The 13,407-nt window shown below is 38.6% G+C and overlaps 1 protein-coding gene across 1 annotated transcript in view; it reads left to right on the top strand.

Annotated features, from left to right (window-relative positions):
* The window catches only part of sorcs3b (sortilin related VPS10 domain containing receptor 3b), a 64,079-nt gene that overhangs the window by 13,196 nt on the left and 37,476 nt on the right, over positions 1 to 13,407 (top strand). Inside the window, exon 2 of the mRNA XM_049600695.1 lies at positions 8,212 to 8,279. Coding sequence (XP_049456652.1) covers positions 8,212 to 8,279 — 68 coding nt within the window. The remainder of the gene's footprint in view (positions 1 to 8,211; positions 8,280 to 13,407) is intronic.

The raw sequence follows: 13,407 nt of genomic DNA, 5'->3' as shown, positions 1-13,407 counted from the left end.
CTCTGAACAATAAATACGAACAAACAAGAGTGGCATTGAACAAAAAAAAAAAAAAAACAGTAAGAACAAAATGCTAATGATGTATTTTTGGCTCTCCACACCACTTACAATGCATTAAATTAATTTTAAATTGCACGGGATGTGACTAAAAGTTTGTCAAATGTGTCAAAACATTTAAATGACTTCTAGAATTGCCATCAGGTTCGTCCTTGAATGCTGCGTTCTCTTGTTTTTCACCTTTTTTTTTTCTGTGCAAACCACAGTGCATTGTGCCGTGACGTCAACATCAAACACAAAGGAAAACTAAAAACAGAGCGAGGCGTATACCTCTATACTTCTATCCATTAAACATATTTCATTGACTTTTTACCTCAAGCTTTCTTTAAAGAAACCAAGCAGAACAGTCACAATCTTTTAATGGCAAACAGCACTGTGTTTTTCTACTGTTAGCAGCAGAGAGACATAACACAAAATCTCCTCACAATAGTGCTGTGTTTGAAGTGAAACCCTTTTCTATTCAGTCCATTTCATTAATTTCAACCCCCTCCTCCCATAATGGACTGAATTGATTGCTGCATCAGGACTATATGACCAGAGCTCAGGAGTCAGGAGGATAAGCAAACATACAGACAGCTGGACTAATGCACAAGGGACATTTCACCGGGCTTTACTTGATGAAAGCAGCATCCTTTGAGTATGTTTTCACCCACAAAAGTACAAACAATCAATTTGGCCCACAGATAAGATGAGGACAGAGTAAGGCCTCTCTTCGACCGCACCATTTCTCTTTAAAGACGCTTGTCTTTTCTGCTAACTGCTCTACTTTGGAGACGTCCTCGCAGAGCCACAATCAAGATGTTGTGGTGTTTTTTGTTTTTTTTCATCCCTCCACCCACTTGCAGTGCATCTTGATTTTGCCCTCACTGCTGTCAAGCCTTAAAGAAATTTATGCAAATTCGCAACCAATACTGTATTTCTTTTCTCTGCAGGTGTTTGCATCAGATAATTTCTAATGGATGCATGAATATATTAATCTTTAATCGTATGAGAGAGAAAGGGAAGTTACAATTTGTGTCTTTGGTGTTGGATGTGTTGTGACACCAAAGTTTGGAAGCTCATTTTGATACACAGATTAGTTTCTGCTCTGGTGATATCAGGCTCTAAGTGTGTTTTTGGCTTAACAAAGGACATAACACAACTTTTTTTTTTGTTTGTTTGGCTGGTGATCTTTTCCCCCCTCACATCACAAGAAATAAAAATTAAAAGTGATAGTCCACAACAGACCTAACAGGTTCTCAGTGCGCGTAGGAGATCGAGGACATTAATTAGCTAGTTGACTTAAGGAAAACACAGTGTTTGTCAAATTACTCAAACGACTCTTTCATGCCCTCAGCTTCTGTCTTCCTTCTCTTAATGAAGTTGAGAATGTAATGAGCTTAACAACAAATGAAACAGGTTTTATTTCTGTGTCCTCGGGATTGCATCCGCGTGAACAGGCCAGTGAAATGCAGTGTAGGGGGGTTGAACAATGGAGTCCCAGCTTGCTCTCCTCACATTGATATGCCAGCTTTTGGTGTTTGATAATGGCCAGGATGCATTAGGGGGCCCCCATGGATCTGCATTATTTGGTAGATTTGGCTCTTCCCACTACGTTTTTCACTCGGCTTCCTCTTCCAAACCACTTCTTCTGCTTCTTATTCAAAGCAGTAATGGCGGGGAGTCAATTTTGGGGTAATCTGCACGATGACACTGGTATGAAAAAATTATGTAAAAGCTGGGCATCACCCCAACCTGGCCTATTACAGACTCCCATTTTCTCTCAAAAACACTCTTTATGGTTTAGAGTTTTTTAGACTGTAGAGATTTTAGATTTCAATGACATCATCAGTCCTATTATGACTAAGTCTAAATTATTACCATATATTTGTTGCTTATCTGTTTGTATATCACCTGTAATGCTATATGAGACTGCTGTTATTCTATTCGATCTGATCTGTTTGCTGATAAGTTTCTTCACATTTCATCTATTTTACAGTATCATATTGCAGTCTGGGTTGTAGCCAAACTGATGCTGAACATTTTATTTCATTTTAAGATTTTTTTTTGGCATTTCTGCTTTATTTGATAGTGAGAGAAAGAAAGAGAGAGAGAGACAGCAGAGGCAGGAGGAAGAGAGGAGATGACATGCAGCAAAGAGGGCCGAACTGGGGCCACTGTGCTGAAGACTCAGCCTTAACAGCCATCTTTAAAACATGACATGACATGTTGGAAAAAAATAATGCAACAAGCTCCTATATGCACATATTGCGAAGTCACAACAGGAAACCACTTGATCACGGTAGGCTTTTACCAAGTGGCTTCCTGGCATCATGTTATGTAGCCTCCAGAATAATATCATTGTTTAAAGTGAGCTAACAGGGTGCCCTGGTGCTGCGTGCCCGAGGCTGATTTTGATAAAGATATTTAGTAGTTAAGGGAAAAAAAACTAAAAAAAGTAATATTTTTCAACATGAACATACAGTGTATACAAACAATGCTTAGATAAAGTTTTTTAAATCGCAGTTAAGTGTTGTTTTTTTTTGGCTACTTGAGGGAAGCAGAAAAAAAGTTGTGAACACAACATTGACATAAAGTGACCATTTAATATGACACCTTTGACTGCAACATTATCATTCACCATTCATTTGGAGTTTGGTTTGTAGCCAACTGGGGAATGAATCCAGTCCAATATTCTTTTAGCTCTGTTTTTGGTCTCCTCCAGCTCCTGAAAGAAATATGTGGCTCTTTTGCTGCTAAATGCTTTAATATGGTGACCAGCTAGTTGGTAACTGTAACTGTCTGTTATTGGTGCTAAGCAGGTCTTCTACAGTGGGTTTCTTGAACACTTTATCTCAAACAAACTGCAGCCAAAAATGACTCAGTAAGAGTGAAGCAAAGCGTACAGTTTTGTACCTAGCTAAACCATGAGCTGAAACTCACTATAAAGCTCTGTGAAGCTGAGTGGAGCTGCAGATTCAGTTGATAATCCTCCATTAGTAATATGAGTGACCCCTTTCACATTGTCACATTGCCATTTGATACATTGTTATCAAAAAATATCAATTATAGCCACTATAAAAAAATTGTAATCAAGACACACACTAAGCAAGACATTTTGAAAGTGTAAAAAATTAGCTAAATTACCTCAAACCTAGTTGAACATTTCTGTACCGCAATTAAATCTTACTTATCAGTCAGCATGTACACAAATACTATACATCTGCAATAAGCCAATATCATCTGATGTCTGTGAAGGCCTAGTCTGTGGGTCCACTTCTATTTATTTGTTTTTATACACATTTTTAGTTTGTACACTAAAAAACTGCAAGTGGAAATTTTAAAAAAGCAAAAAAGTTTTTACATTTTGCCAAAATGGGAAAGTTGGTGTATCATTTAAATAAAATGTAAGAAAGTGCAATGGAAACAGACATGGCGATTTAATGATGACATGCATAAAGCATGCGACCTAAATGTCTACTGAAGAGACAGAAACATCAGATCTGCATGGAGCGATGAGGAGACAGTAACCTTCCTCACATGAAACATGAAACAAACTGGAATGTCATGTTTCCATCACATTTTCCACATTTTTTCACAGCCAGTACACTTTGACTGTAGCTCTTTTAATGACCTCATCTCGTGTCCTCTTCTTCTGCAGCGGTTTAATCAGCCTGTTCTCATTTCCAATTCATCAAATGTTGCCGTTTGGTCAGAGATTTTGGCGTCACTGTTGCAAAAAGCTACCTTTTACAGCAGTATGTTACACCGCAGGGCAGCATCAGTGTCTAACACTGCAGGTGTCAGCTTGAAACACTGCCAGTAACAATGTAATAAGGAGCTGGAAAGTCCCTATACTTCAAGCGGGAGGGGATGTGGATGGGTCCAACAAACCCTGGACTCTCACCCAGGAGGCTGCTATTCACTTGCTGTGTGAATGTTGAGCCAAATCATGATGTTTTTTCTTAACCTAACTACAGGTTTTTCTTGCACAAGGAACAAAACCCAAAGCATTAGTTGTTTTATGACATTGCCAGTTTATTTTGAAAAGGACTGTATGCATCTAACAAGCAGAAACTGTACATAATCTGAAGTTTATTTTGAAAAGACACAAAGCATGTAATAGGTGTAAATCCCGGAACATTGACAACAGGTGCAGGAGGGTACCTAGTGCACTGGGACGTGAAAGTCCACTGACCAAACAGCAATCTTTGATGAGTTGGGATGAGAATGTGTTGGTTTAATGAGAAAATGCACCACCAGTTGTTAATCTGATGAACCAACTCCTAATAATCACATACATTTAATACATTTACAACATTTAACACAAACATTTAATTTAATTAGAATTTGCTGTTCCTGTAAAAGAGTTTTTTTCTGGGCTAAATAAAGCTATTATGGTTATAACTCTGCTAAATGACAAAAATATTATGTTGTTCATGGCCTGACTCTCTAGTTGGAAAATAGAAAAACACGAAAAGTACACAAACATATACACTTACTGTACATACACATCTACACTCAGCCCAGGTAAATAAAAGAGCATCTGCGCTCCAGTCTTTTCGGATTATGTTTTAATTCAATCTTTTGATGGATTCGAGCCCACCTTTACTCCGTTCATCAAGTCTGACGAGGTCAAAAAAACTGACCCCCAGACAGCTGACAGAGAAAGATGGCATATTTGGGTAAAAAGCAGCTTATGAAAGCTTATATTTAAGACATGATTTAATTAGTGTTGACACATTTCAGCGAGTTGTCAGGCATTTTGATGTTGTGGTTAGGCTCAGAGGAGGTAAATAGACAAGGGTTACTCCCAGGAGATGGCCCTGTGTTTGGATATGTTTACCCTACAGTACAATACACAAAAGCTTATGTGTATTCATGAGAATGGAAATGCGTATCATTTTAGGGGTGAACTTTCCACTGGATGCTAAAGGTAAATAAAATAGAGATATGTGTCAATGCTTCTCTGTGCATGAGCCGTTAGCCGTGTTATTACTTAGAGCCTTACATCACTCACTGCTATCAACTTTGGGGGTCCCTTGGAAATTAATTTAGATTCTTCAGTTGGCCCCTCTGGCTAGGTTCAAAAACAGCGCCAGATCTACATGAAAGTGGCTTTATTTCTCACATTTCTAAAGCTTGTTCCTATTTCCCGTGAAGTGTTACTCCTGAGAAGGAAAGAAACACAAATCTGGAGGTGTGATATTTTTCTTTTTAGAGTAAGGGCCCCTTTTTTCCCTCGACTACCCAATTAAAGAAATAGTTTTTCATGGGTGCCGTCTTAATGATGCCTTACTGGGGGCAACAGGTTTCATTTGCAGCGCGATGTTAGAAAGCACAATAAAACTGCGCTGATGTGCTGCAACAGTCTATTTCATTTTATTAATAGCCATATTGCAGTACAGTACACAGCGATGATTCATACCTAAATTGCGAGCTGTGTGGAGTCTCGTCTGCCCACCAACGTGGCGTTGAGATGCCTCTCACGTCCCACTGAAGCACTTTAAAAATTTGAGCTGAAAAACAAAACAGATGGACATGGAATTTCTAAAAATTTGATTTGGTCCAACAATCTGTGGGAATGTGTCAGGATGTGTATACGCTGCATGTCTGTGCAAGTGCGGGTCTGTGTGTGGATGAGGCATTTGCATCAAGCTGATACATTACATGACATCATGGCTGTAACACCTTTGTTGCCATGGAGGCTGCCAGTTCAGTCATCTGAAAGAGTTGATACCTTCGCATGGCCAAACAGCGCCTTATTGTGCCTTTAACGTTCTTTTTGTGTGAAATATGCTGGACGTAAAACCCCCCAAAAAAATACCTGGAGAGCCTGCTTTTAAATGGAAGAGAGTCAGAGACTGAAAGTGACAGAAAAAAGCATGACGGAAAGTAAAAAAAAAAGGAAGCAAAGAAGGGAAAGAAAGCGACAAGAATAGAACGTTAGGATAAAAGGATGACTAAACCCAACTCCTCGGAGGGTGAGAGCCAATCTGAAAAATGATTGGTTGACTTTCCTGGGGCAAAGCTCTCTTTGCTCACATCAATAAAACATAAACATGAATAAATGCACTGCTTTTGGCCTTCCAGGGTCCATACTTAATTTCATGTATGCAAGTGAGTGATGATACGCATGGAAAATTGTATTTACCTAGAAGGCTCAAAATAATTCTGGAAGCCATTTTGTGTTTGTTTGTTTCCAGTATTTACATAAATGCAGGACTGCTCCATAAACACTTCCTATTTGCAGTTAACGCTACTTCATTTGTCAGGTTCTCGCAGTTTAAGTGACGCATCTTATGTGCAGGTCATGTGCTCCCCCTCACCATTTGCATGTATAGTAGTTGCTCCCTGTTGACTTGAGCCACAGATGCACGGCTATCAATAATGTTGAAGACATGGGAACACACAGTCTCCAGTGATGTACTCTTGATGTATCCACTTAGGGACAAATCATCCAGACAGTCATCTGCCTCACTAGTCTGTTGGTCCCTGAGGTAGATCTCTGCTGACCCGATTCAATGGGTCAGCTTTTGTTAATGAGCCCACCGCAGAAACACGTTGACAACACTTAAGATGCAGCTCCTAATGACAATTGCAGCTTGGGTGCTGAGAGGCTTTTTGTTATCAAGTTTTTGCCATTGGGGGCTATTTTTAGACGTTGCTTTACGTCCTTGACGAAATTTGTGAGCATTTGATTTAATTGGATCCTTGTGCAAGATGGTGCAAGTGATTGAAACCCATAAAGCTGTGAACATTTATTTGTTGTTCACTCGGTTAATTTGCAGTGCTGGGTATTTGAATCCCTCTGGTTGGTGAATGAACTGCCTCTAGTTTGACACTGATAAAATCAATTCCAGATTCAATTTACCTCATAGTATTTGTAATGTCCCATGACACAGAGTCATTGTTGTTAGCAAGAGAGAACTGAGGAGACAAACGACCAACAGTTTGGCAGAGTTTTTCTTTTGTATCTATTTTTCAGAGCAGGCAATTAGGCCTAACATCACAGCCACTTAACTAAGTCTGTACTCCAAATTGATTCAGACTCCAGCGTTGGACCTTGCAGACATGGTGCATTTAGTTATGCAAATGCTTATCTCTCTGTGTGATTGGTTAATTAACCTGTAATGCAGATAGTCCCAGCCATGCACAGTGGCCGTTTGATGGCTAAATTGTGGGTCAATTGGGTTTTTAACATTTTCAAAGCAGACTTAGAGGCATGTCTTTGTTCCTCCGAGTCTTGTGTGGCTTTTCTCGGTTTAATGACTTGTTCCGTGGGTCCCATAAGGTTAATGTGTTTAAACTCACTGTAATTGAGCTTTTGACCCATCTTTCAAGCTTTTTAAAAAATTCGTCATATTATGCCATGTTCCTGCTCCTTGATTGTTATTATCTGCCATCCGTCTCCCTCCCTCCCTGCCCTGCCCTAAATTCTCCATACCCCAACCCCCCCTTTCTATCCTGAGTTATGAGCATCCCCATGGGAAGTCATTTATAATGCCATTGGAGTGACAATAATTCGTTTGCACACCATTTCACTCTGCCCTCTGTGCCTTGGCAGGCTTTTATGGGCCACATTTTTGTTTCCCCAGAAACACATTGTCCAACCATCCTCAGAGAACATGCAAAAGCATTTAGCCAAAACTGGAGCTGGACGTCTTCCAGCGAGTAAAATAAGTGACATAACATCTTCCAATAACATTTGAAATCAACATTTTGTTGGTGCTTTTGCAGATACTTGACTATTGTGACGATAAAAGCAAGACAGGAAAGGAAGAAAAAAGAAGAGAAAGAGAGAGGGCTGTGCGGTGCAGCCGCTGACTGCATTTCTTTTCATTGTTCAGTGAACAATTATGTTGAGATTTTACTGTTATGTAGGTATCATTCCACATGAGATACAGACACAATTCTTGACAGCCCACATGGATTTTCTTCAGAACCTGCCACCAGCAGACTGACATCTCCTGACAACATGAGGATCACTTGTCATTGGGATAACATACTGTATGACGCTGATATTTATTAGTAAAGGGATGTAGCAGACATGTTGTATTCATTCCACATCATTAGCTTTAGACAGGTAATGTATGTACGGGGGTACTTATGCAAAAGCCTTTTAGTGAAAACGCTGGCGTATAATTAAGCATGTCTGTTGCTGTTATGTTGCAGGTGATCCTGATCTTGACTAAGCTGTATGACTTCAACCTGGGGGCTGTTACTGAGAGCTCACTCTGGAGGTAAGTTTGTTTTTAATGATTGCTATTTTTCCTTTTCCATCTAAATAGGAAGGTTATGGCATCATTGCAAGGATTTTATAAAAATGCAAAAGCACAGGCCCCAAAACAATAAGGATAATATATTCATAGAGGGTGCAGTGTAGTGTAAGTGTGATTTATAGTGTTCTCAGTCGCCAGGATATGAACAATGAAGTTACACTGGAAGCCACTATGAAGTATGTTTTAATAAAGCTTTCTGAAGTAGATCAGAATGAAGCATCCTCCTCTTCGCTTCCTTCAGTCTTCAGTTCAGCGATATCGATTATACTCGATGTATCGTAGCATTGAATATAAATTGTGACATTATAAGCCACCGACATGAGATTTGCTTTTACATTTCAGTTCTCTCGAGCTTCCCATCTCACAGACACACACACAAAAAGAGTCACAAACATGTTAACATCACACATGTGTCCCCGCCCATCCAGACCACTCTGTTGGGTGATAGTGTGCAAAATGAGGCATATTTTTTGTATCTGCGGGGCTCCATATTGTGACCATTTAATACGTCATGTAAATATTTTTAATGTACGTACTGCAGAGCTGCTAGGTTGTTACGTGCTCATAACAAATAAATCCTCACATATAATGGCAGCACAGTTACAGTTTAACTTTCTGTTTACTGCTAACATCTAACTGTTGACTCGGGGCTTAAAGTTCACAGAGAAAACACCAACACTTCCAACCTGGGACGAGCCGGGTGCTTCAGAATAAAAGCACCAGTGGTTCTGCTTTAATTCATTTTATTGTAACAGTACTTCATTTAACTTTATTGTAACAGTGCCTTATTTAACTTTATTGTAACAGTACTTTATTTAACTTTATTATAACAGTGCCTTATTTAACTTTATTGTAACAGTACTTTATTTATCTTCATTAAGACAGCACTGTATTTAACTTTATTAAATTAAAACAGTACTTTATGTAACTTTATTAAAATAGTACTTTATTTAACTCCATTAAGACAGTTCTGTATTTACCTTTATTGTGGCTGTAATTTATTTAAATTTATTTAACTTTATTGTACTAGTACTTTATTAAACTTTATTATAACAGTAATTTATCTGACTTTATTATAACAGTACTTTAACTTTATTTTGAGTGTAGTTTATTTAACTGAATTATAATAGTACTTTATTTACCTTTACAATAACAGTACTTTTACTTTGTTATAACAGTACTCTGTCTAACTAACTTAATTGTGAAGGTAGTTTATTTAACTTTAACAGTACTATGGCTTTATTGTAGCAGCATTTTATTAAACTATGTTGTAATAATTAATTTAACTTTGTCATAAAAGTATTTTATTATACTGCACTATAACAGTACTTTTACTTTGTTGTACCACTACTTTGTTGTACCACTACTTTATTTAGATTTATTACAATTTATTGTAACAGTCCTTTATTTAACTATATTGTAATGATGGTTTATTTAACTTTATCATAAAAATAGAGTACTTTGACTTTGTTGTAACAGCGCTTTATTTAATTTAAACAGTAGACTTTAATATATCTATACTCTAATTAACTTCATCACAACTGTAGTTTATTTAGTACGTTAGTGGTCTACAGTTGTTTTGAAGAGATTTTAAAATATCAGATATATATTGTGTTTTGCAATATAGCCTAAAAATATCACAATGTTATTTATAGGCCATATCACCGAGCTCTTCTTCAGTCCTATACATGACTGAAAACCAAACTTTTAGATAAGGCCCAACCCATTTTTTGTCTATCCTGAGAAACTTTCTGAAAGACTATTGAAAAGATAAACGTGAAAACTTATCTGCAAGATCTTTAGTTTGTGTCTCGTTTCCTTTGACCTAGAAACTTCCTGATGGAGTTTTTTGATTGATTGTCATCCGTAACCTTTTGTTTCAGAAGCGATTGACATGCAATTTCTACTGTATAGCCGTAGTAATTCCATTCAGTATGTATTGAGAGGTGAGTTACAGTGCCCTGTCAGATCATAAATAAGAATGGAATTCATTAAGGATTATACCACAGAGGCCAATCCAGCCTCTGATATGGCTTTTTTCTCACCTCCCCCGTAGCCTGCAGAGAACTCATTTCATTCTGAAATACACGTGAAAAAGAGACCATCAGTCCGCCAAGCATAGAGTTTCAAATTAATATCTGTTTCACCAGAGGCGCAGCTAAGATTTACACCCGACTTGACACGTTTTGAAATCCCATATTGTGTACAGGAGGTCTTCCATCATCAAGGTGTCTGCTTAACAATAGCACCACGAGTAAATTAGAGTGTACCTCAGGGGGTGCACGAAGGCTCTTAGTATGGGTATTAGAAAAGCAGAGATTTGAATGTTATGAAAAGAAACGGGAGTAAATGATTTCTGTGATAACACACACTAAATGATTTATGACTACAGCTGCAGGCCACTGTTGGTGGCAGAATGCAGTGTGCACATCAGTGGGTGACTTGCAGAAGCTATCTAAACACGCATCGAGCCCCTTTGTGTTTTTAGTTGGCTAACCTTTCTGCAAAAGAAACTTCACGAGGTAATAACATCATTTAAGAGGCTTTCTTCCAGCCTCAATCAAAGACAACTGAAAGGAGTACTTAAGCGCAAATACAAATGTGTTGGGGGTAAGTCTTTGTAAACAATGTCAGCACCAAATGGGACGATTCAGATTAATGCACAGACAATGATAGCAGACACTGGGTATCTATCCAATTATGCAGTGAAATTACATTTGGAGGCACTCAGGTAGAACTGAGAGCGTGGATCGGCTGTTTGTGGCGAGGAGAAATATGGAGATTGGGATGACAAACACATGCCCTAGTCATGGGATGCATGGACTTGTTAGGAGAAGGCAGTTCTTCCATGTTGTGACAGACTTTAATGACTTATTAAATTTAAACACATTTAATTAATAAGGACCAAGAACTGTGTCATTTATTCTCATTTATTTCCTTTCCTTTGATCTGCATTTTTACAACAACGTAAACCTGTATTTGTCGTCTTTGTGGTGCTAATTTGTTGCGCTATAGTGACTGAAATGCCACATTTAAGCTTCCCCAGCTGAAGAGAAATCTGAACACAAGGGGATGAAACTAAATCTCTCAGTCAGTTGCAAACAGAGAGAACAAAAGGCCACTAATTTGAGATTTTTTAAAAAAAAAACAGCATGAAAGGATTCCCCCACTGCTCTCGAAAGGATGTCTTCAAATTCTTTCCTCACTGTCTTCAATGTACAAACATCTACCAACATGAAAGGAGAGTAATGGCTCATCTGCTGTAAGATAACAATGTGTTCATCACTCAGGATTTTGTTATATTCAAGGACTCTGCTTGTGTTGGAGGTTTCAGTCCTTTCACTGCAAATTGCATTTACTGTATACGCTTACATTACTGTTGACCATTTTCCAAGGCATACTTGAGTTTCATAAATCGATTTCCTATCTTGCAGGCAGCCGCTGGTTTCATTACATGTCAGTGTAGCATGAAATCCAGCCTGCAAGGACTTGCTTGACACGTGTGAAGTGAATATTTAGTCTGCATAATGTGTTTGTCAAAGCTACGTTTTGTTGAATGGTATTGTAGTTGCAAGTAAGAGATGCCTAATGAATATGTCAACATTTTTTAATGCAGAAAGCTACCAAACTTGCTTCATGCTTCTCCTGATATCCATACTTTCTTGTTGATATCCACTAAAATGTGAGGGCATCACTCTCTTCCTTTTAATACAGGAGAAGGAGGAGACGTTTTCAGATTATCCCCTATGCAATAAAACATCAACACGTTTTTTGTTTTATCCCAAAAAACACTATGCTAAAGGTACCTTGTCAGATTTTTTGTAAACAGGATTATTTGAAACTGGCATTATTTAATCCATAATCTATGTAACATTAGTTAGCAGTTTCCTACGTCCTGTTAGCTGGTGCATTGCTACATTGCTTTCATACTGCTGCTAGTTGTTGATCACTTTAAATAACTAGTCCATACCCATTGAGTGCACAGTTGCTCATGTACAGTTTCACATGGTGTGTGTTTGGGATACAGGTCAGAGGAAATTGCAGATTAAATAGTCAACTGAACCCATTAAGAAGAGCAATGTTTTTGTGAGTCCGATTGCTTTATTGAAAGTACAGTAGTACCATTGCCAACAGTGGGATAGTTAGTGGGCTAGTACATTAGTAGTTGAGGTAGCACGTTGAAAGGCAGATAGTTAAAGTGTTTGTATGTTGTATTGACTTAAAAGTGGGGTACACTGGTAGAATGATGGACTGACTGACAGAATGACAGACTGACAGTTTCCATGATTATGTACAGCATAGCATACCATGACTTAGTCATACCAAAAACTAGAAATAAACAAACATTCAGCCACAGGGGGAGCCACAGCGATCGGTCGCATTTTAGCCATTTTTAAGCATTTTTCTGTTGTTATAGCGCCACCCAGTTGCCAATTAGAGTTAAATTTCTCCAGTCACCTTGAGGCGTCCTGTTCTACATATCTGCCAAGTTTAGTAAAAATCAATATGGCTGTTAGGCCTAGATAAGAAATTAGCTCTCTAGCGCCCCCATTTTGTTTGATGGGGTCAGTAATGGAGGGGTCCCCTCAGATTATGTGTGGTCATATGCCTACAAAGTTGCGTGGTGATGGGCGAAACCCTTGAGATGTTATACACCTTTATGTGATGAGCCATGCCCTCCGCAATATTCATTGCCTTATAGAAGCTCAGTTTTAGTAAGTTTTCCAACTTTTGCCAAGAGGCAACTTTAGATTTTGGTCCCTAGATTATGTTCACCGAGTTTCATGCAGATCGGTCAAACTCTGTAGCACCGGAAGTTATGGGTTCTTAAGGCAAATTTGTTCCTCATGAGGAGAGGCATCTCTGTGCAAAGTTTCATGTCTCTACGACATACGCAGCATGAGATATGCCCATTCAAAGTTTGCAATTTCAATCGGTTGCTATAGCGCCCCCTTTGGCCAATTGATGTATTATTGCTTCATTCGCATCCTCCCATGACCCTCTACCACTGTGCCAAATTTCACATGGATTGACCAAGTCAGTGAGGAGAAAAATGTGGAACAGACACACAGACACACACAGACAGAGT

The sequence above is a fragment of the Epinephelus fuscoguttatus genome, linkage group LG16, assembly GCF_011397635.1.
Source record: "Epinephelus fuscoguttatus linkage group LG16, E.fuscoguttatus.final_Chr_v1".
Taxonomy (NCBI): Eukaryota; Metazoa; Chordata; class Actinopteri; order Perciformes; family Serranidae; genus Epinephelus; species Epinephelus fuscoguttatus.
Note: the sequence above shows the minus strand (reverse complement) of the source record. Positions and strands in the feature narration are given on the sequence as shown.